At 35.6% G+C, this 19,638-nt stretch overlaps 1 protein-coding gene and 1 non-coding gene across 10 annotated transcripts in view; both read right to left on the bottom strand.

The window, feature by feature from the left end:
* Nucleotides 1-19,638, bottom strand: part of PHC3 (polyhomeotic homolog 3) — a 78,756-nt gene that overhangs the window by 9,553 nt on the left and 49,565 nt on the right. For 7 of the 9 annotated variants that reach the window (XM_020882118.2, XM_020882122.2, XM_070466435.1 and 4 more), the window contains 5 exons: nucleotides 18,173-18,423; nucleotides 14,685-14,844; nucleotides 8,959-9,073; nucleotides 5,029-5,161; nucleotides 4,706-4,937 (listed from right to left, as the gene is read on the bottom strand). In XM_020882118.2, coding sequence (XP_020737777.2) covers nucleotides 4,706-4,937; nucleotides 5,029-5,161; nucleotides 8,959-9,073; nucleotides 14,685-14,844; nucleotides 18,173-18,423 — 891 coding nt within the window. Of the gene's footprint in view, nucleotides 1-4,403; nucleotides 4,532-4,705; nucleotides 4,938-5,028; nucleotides 5,162-8,958; nucleotides 9,074-14,684; nucleotides 14,845-18,172; nucleotides 18,424-19,638 lie in introns of those variants that run through there. The other 2 variants (XR_011487296.1, XM_070466438.1) reach the window with 2 other exon arrangements.
* Nucleotides 6,163-6,265, bottom strand: LOC139034914 (U6 spliceosomal RNA). Its single transcript, XR_011487485.1, has one exon. It is a non-coding gene; the product is annotated as a U6 spliceosomal RNA (small nuclear RNA).

Here is a 19,638-nt window from a genome sequence, read left to right as displayed (position 1 = left end):
TGCACAGCTAATGAACTTCCCCACTAAGGGTAAAGAAACCAGCAGGGAAAGTAATGAATTAAGGAACCATGAGAGGAGAGAATACAAAAACGTGGAAGCTTTCTTATAAAAGACAAAATTATGAAAGTGAATTTAAGAATAAAAAAACTAAGAGCTTAAAGTCTCTTTTCTTCAAATCCGCATTCTAAGGGAAAACACAAAGAAAAAGATAATGCACAATGACTATGGTTACATTATACCTTTGGATAGGACTTTGTTGGAATCATCATTCCTTCTACTGCAAATGTATCATCCTCTTGTTTATGTAAGATAATAATGTAATTCCTATAACCCCAGTACCAAACACAAAACATTGCAGGTGCTAAACACATGTATTTTTGGGTAAGTGAAGGACTGAATGAATAATGAACAAAAACAGAATATGCTAAAAAGGAGCCATCTGTAAGAGTAATGCAAAAAAAAAATTTTTTCTGTATTCAGCTGTGTGGCCAGCTTTTCTCTTGCTTATTTCTTTCCTAACTTCTCTACTGATTGTAACCTGCCTGTCTCTTGTGTGGCAGTCAGCTTTTCAATTCCTCTATTTTAATAATTTCTCAGATTTTTAAAAATTGCTATTTCAAAAGTACCCTCCACAGAATTTTTATGGTTTTGGCTATTTACCATATAAAAGAGACTAAATAGTTAAAATGAGATTACTCACCATAGAAAAGCCCCTTTTCTTTTCCCAGAGGTAGCTCTCAAAACTGAGCAGACAAAACTGACTAATCTTGCATCTAGTTGTGACTTCATCCTCCTTTTTATGAAAGAACTAATGTTCTTCTCTCTTCAGTCTTACTTACAAGAACACAGGAAAGAAAAGAAGAGAAAGAGAGGGTAGGACTTAGATTCAGAAAAGAGAAGGAGTGAGAAGTGATGAGGACCGTAAGAGCTACATTTGGGAATAGAAACAAGGAGTTCTCCATGAGGAAATTCATAGTGTGTTCTTGTTCCTCAGTATTACCAGATCCCTCTTTAAATGTCTTCTTGCAGGTAGACAAAATATGTGTTAGCAAAATAATAAAGAACAAAATGTGAGGAAACCACATGATCAAACAGGAATGAATTATCTTCAGAATTTTAGATCACAACTTTCTTAAGCCAATCACAAAAAAGGTTGTTTATACGTTAATATAGAAATGAAAAAAAATAAGGTGATTTTTTAAAAGGGGAGGCAGAAGCAAATATGCTTCCTAAAGCTAGAGAAAGATGATTTTTTTAAAAAATGTAGATGCCCAAGGTATACTGAGCTAAAATTCTATGAATTTCTGACATATTTAGAATCTACACCTATGCAACAGCTAGTGCTCCAGGGACATTACAGAACATATCCCGACTGCAGCAAGTTGTCAGCTTAGCTGGCTTCACATCACCAAATGCAGATCGGGATGGGATGGACCTCTGCACACAAACATGGGTCCCAAAGGAACCTCACAAGCCCAGTCACATTTCCAGCTAACCCTAAAACAAAAACACCCCACACAAAAATTAACCTCAGTAAGGATGATGAAAGGCTATCACCTGCACTCAACACTACAGAACAAACGAGTCCCTATAACAATATTATGAAACTATAGTATATAGTCATGTTTCTAAACAATACCTACTTTTTACACCTACATAGAAACTAAACCTACTGCAGATTCACAGACCAATAAATACAGACTAAGGTGATCTTTGCAAAACGCAGTTCACTGTATCAAGGAAGAGTTAAAGAAGATAACTGCAGTAAACGGAGAGTACAAAGAACCTTTCCTATGGAGAACTTTTTAATGTACGAACATTTAGAAGAAGATAATATTTTACTCTGGTAACAGCTCTGAGACTTGTCTGCATACCAGCACTGATATGGTCTCACCAAGATGGTTCACAAGATGACATACAACAAGAAGAGAAAACTCTAGGAATAAATACAGGTGCCCTGATGAAAGAGGGAAACCCAGTCTCAACTGGAAAGAAACAAAAATGCAAGAGATTACAAAATTTGCAAGTTTTTTCATTCCATGAGAAGAGCTCAGGGGAAAAATAAAATACAGCCCTGTATGAGCTGAAAGAGGCTCAAAAGGATTTACAAAGGCCAGATGAACATAGAGAAATGATGGTAACAGCCTTTTCTGGTTGAGATTTACCTTAAGCCACAGGCATTATTCAGAGAAAGACAGAGAAAGAAGATGTAACACATCACACAAATAAGCTTGTTACTCAGCCTGTCAAAGCGGTTTAGAAATACTCCCATTTAATCAATAAAAAAGTAGAGTTATATTCAGCACACTTAGAATTTCATATTAAGAAACAGTCTGTAATTAATATGTAATTTTCTCTAAAAGGCTGGCGGCAAAACTGTCTTAAACTCAATAAGGCAAGCATCTCAAGTTATAAGATATAATTTTTTTTCAATTCAATGAAGGAAGAACAAAACAAAAAAGTTAGCCTTTGTCCTAATAAAGCAGCCAAGAGTAAGTAGCCTTGTGGCAAATGGATGCTGGGGAAAATTAGAAAACTAGCCCTAAAAAAGGCATATGAAGTGATAGAACCATCAGCAGCATCTGTTACTTGTTATCTGTTTGGCCAACTATTTTCCTCCTCCCCAAAGGAAAAGAAATATTTCCCCCTCCAAATGAGAAATCAGGCTAACAAACAGTTCATATATCCCATTTGGAAGACTGAGACTGTCTAAAGATGACAGAATCAAAGTTCAGCCCCAGGGATTAGCGTCAGTTCCAATGTTAATTCTCAAGATACCTAGACCGGTATAAAACTTAAAATTTATTTCATTAAATATTAAAGCCACACCCTGTGAAGATTCACCATTCTCTAATACATCAGCTTTTTAAAGCAGGTTCTAAACCCACATGGTCAGCACTTGAATCACACCTAAGTTTTCCTAGGTGCATGCTTAAAAATCTTCCCATGAAAAATGTATCCCTTCTTTAAACAATTTCATCTTTCTTTAAAAGTGACCATATCTTATTTGATAGAAAAAAAAGCTTATTTCACATTTCTAAAATAAGTCATTAAAAAATAATTTAATAAAACTCCAGAGTTCTGTATGTTTATCTCCCTCAAACTTGACATCCTGATAAAACCACTGAAAGTTGAAAACATCAACTCAAAAATGCATTTAATACACCTAAACTTCCAAACATCATAGCTTAGCTTAGCCTACTTTAAACATCCTCAGAACATTAAGAATAGCCTACTGTAAGTAGGGCAAAGTCATCTAACATATAAAGCCCATTTTATAATAAAGTGTTTAATATTTCATGTAATTTATTGAATGAATACTGTACTGAAAGTAAAAAGCAGAATGACTACATGAGTCAAGCATGGTTGTGTCAGCTATTTACCCTCATGACAGCATTGCTGATGGAGCTGTCCTGCCCAATTTGCGGTGAGCATCATGCTTCGTATCACCAGCAAAAGATCAAAATCCAAAATCTGAAGCACACTTTCTACTTAATGCATATCACTTTTGTACCATCATAAAATCTAAAGTTCATTAAGTCTATCCATCACAAGCCAGGAACCATCTGTGTAAGGTAAAATGACTAACTTTTTTTTTTAAAAAAAGAATACTTCTGAATATATTTTCTTCACTCATAACATTTTAGCTCTAAGTATGCTTCTGAGACAGTGGTCACCTTCATAGAAAGACTGATTACCAAATATAGGTGGATTAGTTTTAGTAAGTCTGTGGACAAGTTCAAAGGGGATGTATTTTTCTGGAAAGCTTGTTTCAAGAGAAATGGTATGATTCACCAAAAACCCAAAATGGAACAAATGCTTTTAAAAGTCTTATTTTCCATATTCATAAGGTTAAAGTGAATGATAAAAGATTTGCTGATTAAAAAAATACATACTGTCTCAACATATAGAGGCAGTGTGGGTCTCATCATTGGCAAAGGCGGTCTTTAGTACCCAGCCCAGTAGAGAAAGTGGATATAAAAGATTACTGTTTAGTAAAGATAAAAGAACATAACGACTTAAGCTGATGGAAAGAATACCAAATGAGAGAGCAGGAAATATAAATAAGAAAGTAACCATCAATATTGGAATGGAATATCGTAACTGAATTTCATTGTCTACTTAATTTCAGAAGTGTTCTTGATGTCTTAAACTTTATGCAAAGAATCAAAGAATGCAGCCTCCTTTAAAAGAAACAGCATTTTTGTTTTGTCTTTTTAAAGAAACAAAAATTTTACCACACTCTAAAAGGTCTTGATTAGCTTTCAAAAATGTAAAAAAATGTTTGGTCTGTGTTATTTCATTTAAAAAAGGTTAAATTAGGAAATAAGGAGGAATATTGATAAGACTAGAAAACTGGAAGAGCAGAAGGAAGAAGTGTCTGACTCAATCTCTCTACTGACCTCTCGAGAGAAATCAGACTGAAGAGAAGAGAGCACCTTTAATATCTTCACCGGCTGAGCTGTCACAGCAGAAGCAGGACTAGTCAGTTTTTATCGACTTGGGGGGTATGAGAAAATACCCAGTTGTGCTGAGGGAATAAGCAAGAGGAAACAGATCACATTTCAATAGCAAATGCCATTTAATGAGTATATATACACAGAACTTCTCTAGCCCTTTTTTGCAACAGGTGTGGATGGATCTAATGTCATTCCTGGGTGTGTGCACAAGGCAAAAATCAAGGTCAAAGTGGTCAATCACATACCGGGCAAAGAATGGATGAAGGCCCAGACATCATCAACTGTCCATATAGATGGCTCTGTTTGTGAAACTGGTAGCAGGTCACTGTTTTCAGGCATCTTCCTCATCCTCACATCCCGAAGCTCACGCTCTCTTTCCCGCTCACTCTGCCTACGCAGGCGTGTTGTCATAGCAGATGGCACAGAATCTTCGTGAGAAGCCAAGTCTTCTTCTGCAGATGGATAAGTAATTGGAAGCTGGAAAATGTAGTACAAGTAAAATACAGCACTGCACTTTCCTTGTATTTCTGAAAAGGGTATTGTACATTGAATCAAGGTTTCTACAGACCTGCCTAAGGATATGTTCTCTTGCTGCTCCATCAGGGCCACTTGGACGACGGCCACGATGCCCAAGACTTTGATTATCAGGCTTACGATTCCAACGACTAAGTGCAAATTTTTTAGAACAGCTAACATTGTACCTAAGAAATTCAAGTAAGAAAAAAATATTAAATGATGTATGGGATGCTCCACTTAGTAATTATGACCTTAATTAAAGTGCAGTTGTGAATCAGTAAATGCCATTTATTTCATTATGGATTATAATAGCTCAGAAAGTAAATTTGTGTTCAATAAATTTACTTATGCTAATAGTAAAAAAAAAAAAAAGCACTCATTATATATATTATAGCTCTCAATGTAATACTGGACACCTATAACAAGGTACTGGTATCTCCTAGTAACAGCATAATAGTGGGAAACTTTCTGCAAAATACAAACAATAACACATTTTTGCAGGTGCAAAATAATTCAAGGTTCCAGGAGAAGAAAAAATTATTAGTTAACTATTTAGATGATCATTCAAATGGTTATTTTCTTGGGTAACCATTTCTGAAGAGATTTTTTTAAAAAGAGATTAATATAGTAGAGAAGAGAAAATCTCAAATGGCTAGTAAAATATTTTTCAAATATAACTAAATTCAAAGACAGAAAGGTAAAGCTGAGTTATCAAAGTTATACAAGGAATTCATGGTTCTTAGGAATTCAGGAAATTCAAATATATTTACTTCTTTAAAACTGGCTGGAAGAGGACCTCCCTGGTGGACTAGCAGTTGGGAATCTGCCTGTCAATACAGGGGACACAGGGTGATCCCCGTCTGGGAAGACTCCGCGTGATGCAGAGCAGCCAAGTGTGCGCCACAGCTACCGAAGCCCACAGACGCAGAAGCCTGGGCCCCACAGGGGAAGGCGCCACAGCAGAAGCCTGGGCCCCACAGGGGAAGGCGCCACAGCAGAAGCCGCCACAGAGAACCTCACATGCCGCAACTAGGGCAGCCCCTGCTCTCCAAACCAGAGGAAGTCCTCGTGTAGCCATGAGGACCCAGCACAGCCAAGACAGTTATTATTTTTTTTAAAGACTGGCTGGAAGATTATTTTATCAGAACCAACTAATATTTTTAAGTGTATATTTTAATATATATTTTTTAATGTGGAATACTTTATTAACTTGCATATCATCTTATGCAGGGACCATGCTAATCTCTACAGCATTCTAATTTTAGCATGTGTATTGTCAAAGTGAGCACTCTTATGATTTTTTTAACATCGATCTTTATAAGGCCCTGGTGGCTCAGATGGTAGAGTCTGCCTGCAATCCAGGAGATATGGGTTTGATCCCTGGGTTGGGAAGATTCCCTTGGAGAAGGGAATGGCAACTCACTCCAGTATTCTTGCCTGGAGAATTCCACGGACAGAGGATCCTGGTAGGCTACAGCCCATAGGGTTGCAATGAGTCAGACACAGCCAAGCAACTAACACTTTCACTTTTCTAAGGCATGATGACGGTTTAAAAGAGTCCTGTGAATGGGACTTTCCTGGAGGTCCAATGGTTAAAAATCCACGTTTCACTGCAAAGGGTGCAGGTTCAATTTCTGGTTGGGGAACTAAGATCCTGCACGTTATGCAGTGTGGCCAAAAAAAAAAAAAAAGAAAATCTTTTGCCATTTATTGGGTTCCAACACCCTAAACAGAGGCAGGGCAATTTTTTCTATAAAGGGCCAGATATTAAATGTTTTAGATTTTGTAGGCCACACAAAGGTTCTGCCACAATTATTCAACTCTGTAACATAAAAGCAGCCAGACAGTAATGAATGAGAACAGATGGGTTCCAATAAAACTTTACGTAGTGACACCTGGGGCCTTCCTGGTGGCTCAGATGGTAAAGACTCTGCCTGCAACGCAGGAGAACCAGGTTTTATCCCTGGTTGGGGAAGATCGTCTGGAGAAAGGAACGGCTACCCACTCCAATATTCTTGCCTGGGAAGTCCCATGGTAGAGGAGCCTGGCGAGCTACAGTCCATGCAGTCACAGTCAGACATGACTGAGCAATACATTATACACAGTGACAATTAAATTTAATTTTATATAATTTTCATGTATCACAAAATATTCTGATTCTTTTTCAACAACCACCTAAAAATTTAAGTACTATCCTTAGTTCAGGGGCCATACAAAAATAGGCTACAGAAAGGACTCAGCCTGGGTATAATCCGCTGACTCCTTCCCTAGAAAGAAGACTGAAAAGAGATCATCTAAAAACAAATTTCTGAAAAGTTATAAAAAGGCTAAAAAAATGCACATAGTGCCTCTTTTTTTACTCATAAAATTGCTGTTGTAATTTCTTATTTTCAAAATTCTTTTTGAAACTCTTTTGCTCTAAGATGATTTTTCAGGGAAATGACAAGAATAAATCCCAGTTAACTTTGCTATTGAAAACTGTTTTACCAAAAGAAAATTCCCTCACTTATGTTTATGGAAATATCAATGAGGTGGAAGGAGTACTACAGAGAAAACAGGCTATTTTTCCCCTAAAAATATAAAACAGAAGAGAGTGTCCTGATGGTCACTTCATTTTACCCTAAAACAATTAAACAAGCTCCTCCTGTGTTCAATATGCTCCTCTGTGGGCTCAGCTCTAGAAGTTTCTGATTTCCATTTACATCAACTAACAAACTTCTTTCCCAACTGACTGAAGAAGAGAGAAGAGGGGCTAATTTGCTCTTTACTCCCTAAATACTGAGATATCGAAGAAAGATAGCTAGGCACACATGTAAACAGCATTTCTTACCTGACCTAACTTATCCTCTCCTCCTTACTCTTCTCTCCTCTGTATTTTCCCACCTTAGGACCTCTAAGCCTCTAAAGAGCTTCACCTAAAGGTATACTAACCTGACACCTCAGCAATCATCTCTGGGAGAAGAGTGATGGTAGTGTGCTAACTGTCCTGAAATATTTCTGAACAGTTTAGAAGTTTAAAAGATTCTGAAAGGCAATCCTCCTCCCTCAGTTTTTAATCCCTTTGAATCAGAAAGCCACTATTTTTTCTTGTGGTATATGCAAACAAAATAGGAGTTACATAATTTGATTAGGACTATCAAAATAACATGAAAGAATATCTGAATAACAGACTGACAAATAAAAAACCATTAACCCATTTTCAGAGGAAAATACTTCTGCTTATTTGACTTAAGTTTTACAAAACATATTTTAGGTGCACCATACTAAATAATGTATTCATTTAGGGAGCAAGAAATTCCCTAGATGTATCTTTAAGATCTTAAATTCCTTGAGAAAATAACTTTTGGAATACAGAACAAAGTTCAAAATAAACTGTGCACACACTTGACCTTCAGTGGGAAATACCTGTATTATGATTTATTAACAGAATTAGAGAGGCTTTCTTTAATGTAAACTAAATTTGTGACTAGATCAATGAAGATACTTAAAAAGGCTTTTGACAGTAGTACTATTTACCTATAATATTACTGAAAAAACATTTAGAAAAGACAGGCATTTTTGTTATCAAGTAATATAACAATGTGGAGAATTTATGCTACAGATGTCCCACTTAAAACCCTAAAATAAACAGGATATGGTTAAAAGAAATGAAACATTTTAAAATATAACAAAGTAAATCCAGGTATTTCAATATTGTTAAAACAAAGGACTAGCAGTGTATTCACAGGAGGGATTCTCCTCACCATATTCTTACCACCTGGAGATTGATTGCTACTTCAATATTTGATTATGCTATATGTGTTATGAATACAGTTTTCGCCAAGTAAAATTTAACTAAATAGCAAAGTAGCTCCAGATAATGTCTATTTGATAGTATTCTTCTACAGTACCTAGTTTTGACTAATGGCAAACTCTACAAGTTTTTTAGTTTTGTTACAGCAGTTTTTGGCTTGTGCTTTAGGAAACTTGAGAACAGAAATACCTTTTGGCACATGACATAGTGCAGAATCGTTTTGACCGAAGAAACTCATTAGCATACCCCATCTTTCCACAAAATTCACACTTGAGCAACTCACTGTCCATTTCTTCTAATGTCTCTAAAAAAGAAAAAAGCAGAAAAAAAATCCAAAAACTTAATTATGGCAAATTTTCTTTTAGCTTCTACTCTGGTGGGATGCTGCCAGTGTTCAGACCCTACAGGAGACTTAAAAGGAATGGTCTTTTAACTTTTCAATCCACAGCCACTTTGGCAAGGCAAAGCCCCCCAAACCACCACTTCCACCAATTCCCTCTGGCTCCTGCATAAAAATCTTATGGAGTTTTCTCTATATAAATAAATAATACATTTTTAAAGGTTCATTTGCAAAGAATCCAACCTACCTAAAATGTGCAAATAAAGTCACTACCTTCCAAAAAGTATTATGAGTATATGAATTTTGATACATTGTGCTATGTATAGTATACATAGCAAAGAACACAATTCTAACTGGAGAAAATGAGGACTCCAAAAAAAAGACTTTGATTTCAGAGGAGCATTTAAAATAGTTAACACTCTCTAAGATCTGCAGTGTACAACAGAATATATAAAGATGTATTTATCTAATTCTAAAAGTCCCTTTTAGTTATATTAAAATAATTTACATTTATCTTCAAAATTTTCAATAGTTTTGTAATTTCTAACCTCTGCTCTTTTTTGTCAGGGTCCTCTCTGTTAATTAGAATGTCCTTACTCTACCTCTGTATCCATAACTTTCTTCGAGTCATACCACAGGACCTAAAGAAACTTCCCACCTACATCCTCAAGTATCCAGCAGCAGTCACCTATAAGCAAGCAACTTAATCTTTAGAACCCAACAGTTTTCTCATCTGTAAAATGGGGCTTATGATACCTTCCCAAAGAAATGTAGTGAAGATTACATGAATGCCTAACAGGTAGCAGACATAAGAGAGTGACAGTTCCATTTCCTATCTTCCACGTAAGAATTAGGAGTACCAAGACCTATAACAAGTAACTTAAACACTTCAATGAAAATTGTTTAACTCTTAAATCACCATATTTTACCATTTACATGCATCATCGTAATTCCTATGCTAAGTCATATAAAATATACCAAAAAAAGGAACTCTAACTAAAGCTTTTAGCTATGAGTTCTTCATGTGCTTTTCTATGTTATTCACTTAACCAAGACTTATTAAGATGAAGAAAGGGACTCTGAAATGTAGACATGAACAACATGCACTCATACATTCAAGGATCACTTTATCCCAGTGTTACTGGAGAAGCAAATGGCAAAGTGCTAAATTAAGTGAAGGCAGCAAAAACACACTGTGAAATATCTGAAGTGTCAAAGGACATCCAAAGACACTGTCATGACCAGTCAAGTCATAAACTAGCAAATGATCACCTCAAAAAAATTCGCAGGACTATCTTCATAAGCAAACTCATCTATTTAGTGGCAATGAGGAAGAAAGAGTCTCAAACCAGGTAAGGTAAAAACTGTTTCTTCCAATGACCCAGAGATGGCTTTCACACAGCTCTGCCCACAACACATTCCTGGCACCTAGTGTCATAACTTCCAGGAGTATTGCTTCTAGTTTGTCATGCTTATAACCAGATATGACCTTGAAAAGCCTGTACTGGATACAGAACCTCTCGTTTGACCACCAATCCAGCCCCAAAGAGCCCATTCTTTGGGCTGTTTCATTTTGACTCTACTGAAAGCTTTATTTCAAAACTTTGAATTAATTAACATAAAAATATGCAACACTTGATAAGAGGTTAGACAACCTTATGAAGGTGAAGGAAATGTTTTTGCTGACTAGAGAGGCGAGATCCCAAACAGGTATGGTCTAAGGGTTAACAATCTGACAAAAATTTCACATCAGTTTTATTTCTCATAAAGAAGAGAGGAACATTAACAGATTCAAAGAAGTCCAGTTCTAATTTTGGTCAGAATTTCAACAAATTTGGTAATGTTACCAAGGTACTTTTTCACATTTGTAAATAAAAAATTACAGAGCCAAATAAGTTTTTAAAAACTACTGCTTAAGATCATAAAGATGGGATTCTATAGAGATAGCTGGCAGTTCCCTAATATCAGTTCTTCACTTTTCTCCCCCAGTAACAAAAGCCTAACTTTTAGCTAGGAATATAGCCACTGAGAATAAAAAGCACAACTACTGCCCTATGTGTGGCCAATTTCTGACCAAATTCTGGGTGATGCCCTTCTTACTGATTACAATGTTATCATGAAGATTAGCTATCTTGGAAAGCTATCATGTCAGCTAAGAGACACTGACAGCTTATGTGCCCAACATAATGGAGCCCTGCGCTGCTTACCTTTAGACTATGTCAGAGAAAATGAAACTTCTTACTTAACCAGGTATTAGTCTGGGTGTCTAATGGAGTGGCCAAACATATACCCTAACTAACAGAGATCCCTAATTTTTTTTGTGCCAAGAGGAATTATTTTTCAATTTTCCTGAAGACTTGAGATCACGTGATGATCAGCAGTAAGAAGGCAATGAGACAGAAACCATCATCAGCATGATGATTTACCAGGGAAGATGTAAGACACTTTGATAAATCACATTTTAGATGGAGATTCTGGTCCAAACAGAGATACAGTTAATCCTTTAAAAAAAGAATAATCATTACATTAAGTTTTTCATACTGAATTAAACTGCATACACTCGTAAAGCCAAAGCCACTAAATAAATGACCTCATCATTTCACTCTATAGTACTTCCCATAAACAATGAAATAAGTATACAGTAACAGAAATACTTGATAAAATTACCATGGGAAATTACGAAGTATTTTAAAAATTGATATATTTTCAGTAAACTTATCTCCACTATGAAATATTCATCTTTTTTAGCCACAGTTAACATATAACATTGTGTAAACTTAAGGTGTACAAGATGTTAATTTGATACATTTATACAAGTGACTGCCTCAGTAGAAATTCTGAACATTTCTATCACATTACATTTTTATCTTCTCATTTTAGTCATTGGGATAATTAAGTGTTAGCTTAAGTTAGGCTGATGATTATAGTACAATATTGTCAATATTCATTATACTGTACATTAGATTTCTATGGCTTATTTATTATTCATTGCAAAGATTAATCTTTAAACGTGCCTTTTCCTTACTCTGGTATCCTGTTCGTTAAAAACTACTCTTTGCCTTGTCTTCCATCAATTCTTTCCTTCCTCTTCCCACCGTGACTACAAGTATCAATCACATGCCAAACCTCTACTATTCATCCACACACGACCAGCAGTTTCAAAAACATTTTTTCATGTCATCTGGCTAAAAATTTTCGGTAACTATCCTCTTGACAGCAAAATAACTCCTACTTCCATAATCGAATCTCAAGGTATGCTAGAATCTGACTCTGCCTTACTGCCCACTATCCTCTCTAACCCAACTGCCTACTCTTCACTGCCCCCTCCTGAAGTTACTGAGCACTTGCACATCTTCTGTGCATTTATTCTTGGTATGCTAACCTGAGAGGTTCTTTCTGTTATCTTAAAATCTATGCTTCATCATCCAAGACCCAAATCAAACCCCCTCTTCACTGAAAACTCACCAGTCTGGCAATAATATCACCCAGCTTTAAAGTGCCATGTTCTTACTGTCTATATAATTCACTTAATACCTAGCATATGCTGCTTCTTAGTTATCTTTCTGTTGTAGAGGTTGCTACTTCTTATTAGATCAAAAGCTCCCTGACATTCTAGCACAGTCCACCATGTGTTCTATATATGTTATAAACCATGAGCATCACAAAGTATGCTGTGAAGTTTCCTAGGCAGTTTTCCCTTTTTCTCCAATATGCGCACACACGAGGGCACATTATGTAGCTTATTAGCCTACAAAACTTTTGCTTATACACTTATATAGGCAAGAAAAAAAAAATCCCTGTACATTTGTCTTTACTACTCATCTCAAATGAAAAATTCTCAGATAAATAGTATGCATAACTATAATAAAAGCAAGTACTTAGGAATTAAATGCAATTAAATTCCTAACAACAAAAGGCTTCCCTGTGGCTCAGTTGGTAAAGTACCCTGCCTGCAACGCAGGAGATCCAGTTTCAATCCCTGGGTGTAGAAGATCCCCTGGAGAAGGGAATGGTAACCCACTCCAATATTCTTGCCTGGAGAATCCCATGGGCAGAGGAGTCTGGACAGACAGTCCGTGGGGTCGCAGAGGTGGACACAACTGAGTGATTAACTCTTTACTTACTCCTAAACCACCACCAGGCACTTTTTGAATTGTGATTTGAACAAAATAACTATAAAAGGACATTTATACAATTTAAGTAATTACACAATTGAGGAAATCTGAATATAAACCAGGTACTAGATGACAAAGAATTATTATTAATATTGTTTTGGGTGACACAGCATTAAAATATACATTTTATAGATGCACACTGAAGTATGTACTAGTAAAATACAACAAGAACTAAGATTTGTTTTTAAACAGAGGAAGAAGGGAAGAAAAGGGAAAGAGAAAAAGAGAAGGAGGAATGTAGGAGGAAAAAACAAAGGGATGCATGAAGCTAACTTCGCAAAATAATGTTTAAAACTGGGTAATAATACTGAGTCTGCGTGAGCCAAGATTTATTATACAGTTCTAATTTTAAGTTATGTTCGAAATTTTTCATGTTTAACTCTTTTAAATAAAAAAAATCAAACTGAGTTCAACATAAGTTAGCAATAAAATATTTTATACTACTATCAGTTCTTTGCTATTCAGATAACAAGTAAAACAGTGATAAATACACTGCAACAGTCCGTATGTTACCAATAATGACAGAGATGCCTTCCTCTTAATTAGGAAAACTATGAGCCAAGTCAATATCTATTTTGCTTACCAGCATGCTATTTTACTTAACTTAGCAAAGTACAGGCGCACAGTATATATTCAGTAAACATTTACAAACTGAATAAATTTAGATGAAATACACTAATATAGAGGATAATTACTTAGACACAGATGTTAATTAATTCACAATTGTACAGCCCCAACCATACTACACGCTATTTAATTGAACAGCATCTACTGCAGAGCCATGATCAGAATCAATAAAAAACATCGTTTTTCCATTTGTGTTTGTTTTCCTGAACTCACTTTGCATACCACTTTAATGAAATATTCACTGGTAGAACAGGCCTATAAAAAAAAAGATTCTTTGACACTGAGAAGATTTAGTGATATTTTCCTCCTTGAGCAAACTTAATCATCTTCTGATTGAAGACTTAACATAACTGTTAATACCCACCTGATATCAAACATAAGAATACATAAAATCTAAAACCAAACAACCAGGAAGCTCTAAATTTTTAAACAAGCTCCGTAAAATAGTCATTTACTAAAGTCTGTTTAAAGAAGAAAATTCGTTGTTTTGATCCTAAAATTTTGAACTGCTTTCATATATAATGGAAATTTTCCCACTCACATTCCTTCAAAGGGCAAACTGGTATTATAAAAATTAACACCAATCTTGTTATTTTAATTTCATGGCCATTAAGAGTCTGGTTGGAGTTCCCATTATTTTAGTCAAATAATGCATATATGAGAATAAAAGTAAATACTTCCAAGGGAAAAATCTGTGTATAATAAAAATCCATGTTCTGATTCAAGCAGTAAATGCCAAAGTTAAAGAGTATCTTAAAGAAAAATCCACAAACCTTCAGCAATCATGTCTTCCATTTCTGTGTCAGATGAATTATCTGCATGCTTTGCATTATTCTGCAGCTCTGGCTGAACACACACAGAATTTATCACCTGATTATCCAAAACAGGCCTTCTTTTCACAGGCTGTTCAATCAGCAAAGATGAACGACTCACCTTTAAAAGACAGAACAAAAAATAAATAAATAAATAACAGAACAAAATGAAATCTTTTTAAAGACCTTCAGAAATAATTTAGTTTAAAAGTCTCTTGAAATCAATAGGATCTGTGATAATTTACCTCTACAACTGATCAGACCCATTCATTTATTTCTTGAGAAAAGGTTATGTTCAGGTTGCCTGAACACTTTATATACAGCTCATGAGCAGTATGACCAAAGTCTCAGTCAAATGGAACCAAGGGTCTTTGTTTAGGTGGGTAGGCTAAAAAAATCTTTTAAAAAATCAGTAATAAATTGTGATTATAAGAACCTTTACTTTTTTCTTTTTCTGCAACAACCTTTAAGATTGATTTTTCATGCACAAACTTTTAATTTATAGGATTCTTTCCTCAGGATAGATCATTACTGTATTTTAAAGATAAGGGAACTAATACTCAAAGTGTGCAGGTGATTTCTTTCTAACAGCAGAAACAGGAGTAGAACTCAAGTCTCCTGATTCCTAGTTAAGTAACCTATTTTAATCATAAATAAAAATGGAAAATTCCTCAAACATTAACATCAAAATCAACAAAAATATAGTCACTTATGTTCAGTACACCAATTTAAGTCATGAAAACTACTTACTTTAGAAATGCTTTCAGCAAAAATAATCTATACCAAAAGTATTTACTCATTTACTAGTGAACCCTCAGCTAATCTTAAAAACAGAACCTTTGATTCTATTTGAGAATGCTGGTCAAGTCTCCAACATTTTCCATACATAATGAACAACCGCTTATTGGAACTTTTTACATGTAACCCTGGAAAATAATCACCCATAAACTTTTTTTTTTGGCCTCACTTGCAGGGATCGAACCCAGCCCCTGCAGTGAAAGCACCAAGTCCTAGCCAGTGATCACCAGGGAATTCTCAACCCATAACCTTTTAAATTGTGTTTATTTCAGTTTATATATGTAATTATGTCTCAAATAAAATTAGTGGAAATTATTGCTGAAAAAACCAGTATTGAGTGCTTATGATTAGAGCATACACTTAGGGTATATGGATAAATTTAAATAGTCTTCCAGAAAATGATTTGCCAATATATATCAAGAGTCTTATGAATACATATGTAATGTGATCTAACACCTATACTCCTGGGAATTTATGCTAAAGAAATAATATTTAAAATGTGGATTTCAAATGTGAATAATTTACATACAAGGATATTCCTTTGAACAGCAAAAAAAAAAAAAAAGAAACCTAAATGTCCAACAGTATAGATGTCCCTCAGTATCTGCAGGGGATTGATTCCAGGACTCCATAGGGTACAAAAAAACGCAGATGCTCAAGTCCCTGATGTAAAAATGGAGCATTATTTGCATATAACCTGTGCACATTCTGCCATATGGTTTAAATCAGCATACTGATTTGAATACTGAAATGGGTTGCCATTTCCTTCTCCAAGGGGTCTTCCCAACCCAGGGATTGAACCCCAGTCCCCTGCATTGCAGGCAAACTCTTTACCATCTGAGTCACCAGGGAAGCCCTTTAAATCATCTCTAGATCACTGATAATACCAAAAACGATGTAGATATGAAGCGAACAGCTGCCTGAGCATGACAAATTCAAATTCTACTATTTGGAATTTTCTAGATTTCTTTTCTTTTTTTTTAGATTCTTGATCTACAGTTGGGTTAACTCCCCAGTGTGAAACCTGTGGATATTGGGGGGGGGGGGGGGGGGGGGGGGCAAAATGTAATTGAAGGATTATATAAATTATGACAGTCCAGAAAGTGAAATATTAGGTAACCTTTCAAAATGTTTCCAAAGTACTATTAATCAAATGAAAAAATAAATGTTCAAAATATACTAAGCAAAAGAAGCTGATCTGTAAGGAATTCCCTGGCGGTACAGTGGTTCAGATCCTGCACTTTCAATGCCAAGGACCCAAGTTCAATCTCTGTTTGGGGAACTAAGATCTCACAAGAAGAAAGGTGTGGTCGAAAAAAAATTTTTTTTAATAATAAAGGGAATCTGAACTGTATATACAATTATAGTCCTGATCATATGAAAATATATATATTAAAATACATTTTGTGGTATTACTATTTGCTCTGTACATTTTCCAAATTTTCAGTGAAAAAATAATACATATTACTACATAGAACAGTTACACACATTTAGTCTTCACAATAACCCTAAAAGCAAAATATCATCTCCATCTGCTGGATGAGCAAATGAATTTCAAAAAGGTTGAGTGACCTGACAAAGGTTACACTTTCAGCATATGGCAGAGCCAGGACCCAATCTCTGAGATTAGGGAGAAAAAGACCGTTTCTCCACTCACTAAATCAGAGGTTCTTAGATCCAAGTTTAATATACACACAGTAAACTGAAAACAAAGGCAACTGGCTACAGTTAACTATCACTGTGCAATCATAATGCCCTGCCTATGAATCTGAAAAATCAGATGCTTCAAACGCCTTCAAAATACATAATTTTGTATTCTCGTGTCTTTGTTTGGGGCTTTGATTTTGGCTACTTGTCTTGGTATATTTCCTAAGGAAAAATGTTCACTTCTAGACATAACATGTAATGTAGCTAACGAAGCTGTAATGTATAGCTAGTCTCAAATTAAATTACTTAAAGTGATAGGATACAGCATCTCAATTCTGATGTGTACATTCTGAAGCATTTTTAAAATATGATTGAAACCTGAGATTTAAAAAATAAGAAAATCTATTTTTAAAAACCATCAACTGGATAATTTCAGATATAAAGATCATTGGGAAGTTACTGTTTTCTGTATGCAAGTTTAAGTTCACAAGTATCACATTATACAAGAAACACCTTTTAAAAGAAAATACACTTCTGATGTCATTTCGATCCCCTTAAAGGGTTGAAAAACAAAGTTTCCTTCAGAGTGAACATCTAATTGCCTTCTCTAAAAATTACAAAATATCCTTATGCCCTAAAACTGTTTGCTTCCATCTTATACATCTAAATAGCTAGCATAAAATTCTAGAACTACTGATAAAAATGGAAATATATAAAGAAATATATATATAAATTTATATATAAATTTATATATAAATATATAAAGAAAGAAATTCTCTAACTTTTTTTTGACCCCATGGACTGTGGTCCTCCAGGCTCCTCTGTCCATGGGATTTCCCAGGCAAGAATACTGGACTGGACTGCCATTTCCCTCTCCAGGGAAATTAGTAACTTTTGAAGTAAGTTTTTTATTAGAGAAAATACATTAAGAGACCAATAGATCATACATTTTAAAATTATGCTACATGAATAATTTTGAAAATGCAAATTTGCTTGCTACTTACAGGAAATGGCTCCAATCCCTCCTGAATCACAAAACCTTCAATAACATGGGTCAAAATCTGTGGCTTAACAATAGCCTGTGGAGGTTTGTTTTCAACACTAGGTACGCTACTGGGCATAGATGTACTATTACTTCTTGTGGTAGCAGCTGGAAGTAAGAGCGGAGGTGGAGGAACAGAAACATGTGAAGGATCTGAAGGAGATTTAATTACTGAAGCGCTGACTGATGCCACTGCAGGTAATTCTACTTGCTCTGGAAAAAAAAAAAAGTCACTTCTTAAATTTGTACCATTCTGCCCAGGCAAATATGAAAGAAAACTGGAGAACATTAACAACAGTAACAGTTAATGTCTTACGTTTTAAAAAAAATTCTGAGACCCTTATATTTATTATCTCATCTCGCCACAATTCATGCTAAGTCACTTCAATAGTATCCGACTCTTTGAGACCCTATGGACTGTAGCCCACCAGGCTTCTCTGTCCATGGGATTCTCCAGCTAAGAATACCAGAGTCGGTTGCCATTTCCTTCACCAGGGGGTCTTCCCAAGCCACGGATCCAACCTGCCTCTCTTGTGTCTCCTGCATTGGCATGTGGGTTCCTTACCAGTAGCACTACCTGGGAATCTCCACAATAAGATGAGATATGAGATATGTACTACTGTATCCATATACAGTGGAAGGCAGCAACTTGCTCAAAGTTAGCATTCCAACTTTGCTTAAAAAGAACTGTCCCATAAGACATGAAAATGTTTTAGAATGTCAACTTAAGAACAATTATTTTAAATTTTTTTTTAATTTTAAGCTACAGTTATTAAATTTCCTATGTTTCTATTCATATATTCCAAATGGTACTAGGGAGGGCAGAATATGCTTAAGAAAAAAAGGATCATGAAATCAACAGAATAAATAGAAATTATAATGAATTATACAGGGCATTACCTTTATTTCAAGTAATCCACAACCATGCACAAATGTTCTTTGCTGTTGCTATTTTTAACAAATCTTCAGTGACACTGTACATGTCAGTTTGCAGGAACACTGTAGTACCAGGCAATTGCAAAATGTTGGGCTAGTTCATTGTGGTTTCTCCCAGGCAAGCTCTGGGGACCACAATAAGACAGATCCACAGCCTATGACAGAGACTTTACCCACCCATTTGTTAGCACTGAACCTTTACCAAGCTGTACCAAAGTGGAGAGATGGAACCAAATGATAGCCAGGAATACCAGTGAGTACAAGATGGCTGAGAGAGGTAACACCACCAAAAATGGGGCATGTGGCAAAGACAAAACCACTACTTACTGAGCACTTATGTGCCAGCACTTATATGTATAAATGTCCTACACATTGTAACACATTTAATCCTAACTAGCCTGGGTGCTGCTGCTAAGTAGCTTCAGTCATGTCCGTCTCTGTGCGACCCCATAGACGGCAGCCCACCAGGCTCCCCCGTCCCTAGGATTCTCC

Source organism: Odocoileus virginianus, chromosome 4, assembly GCF_023699985.2.
Source record: "Odocoileus virginianus isolate 20LAN1187 ecotype Illinois chromosome 4, Ovbor_1.2, whole genome shotgun sequence".
Classification (NCBI taxonomy): Eukaryota; Metazoa; Chordata; class Mammalia; order Artiodactyla; family Cervidae; genus Odocoileus; species Odocoileus virginianus.
Note: the sequence above shows the minus strand (reverse complement) of the source record. Positions and strands in the feature narration are given on the sequence as shown.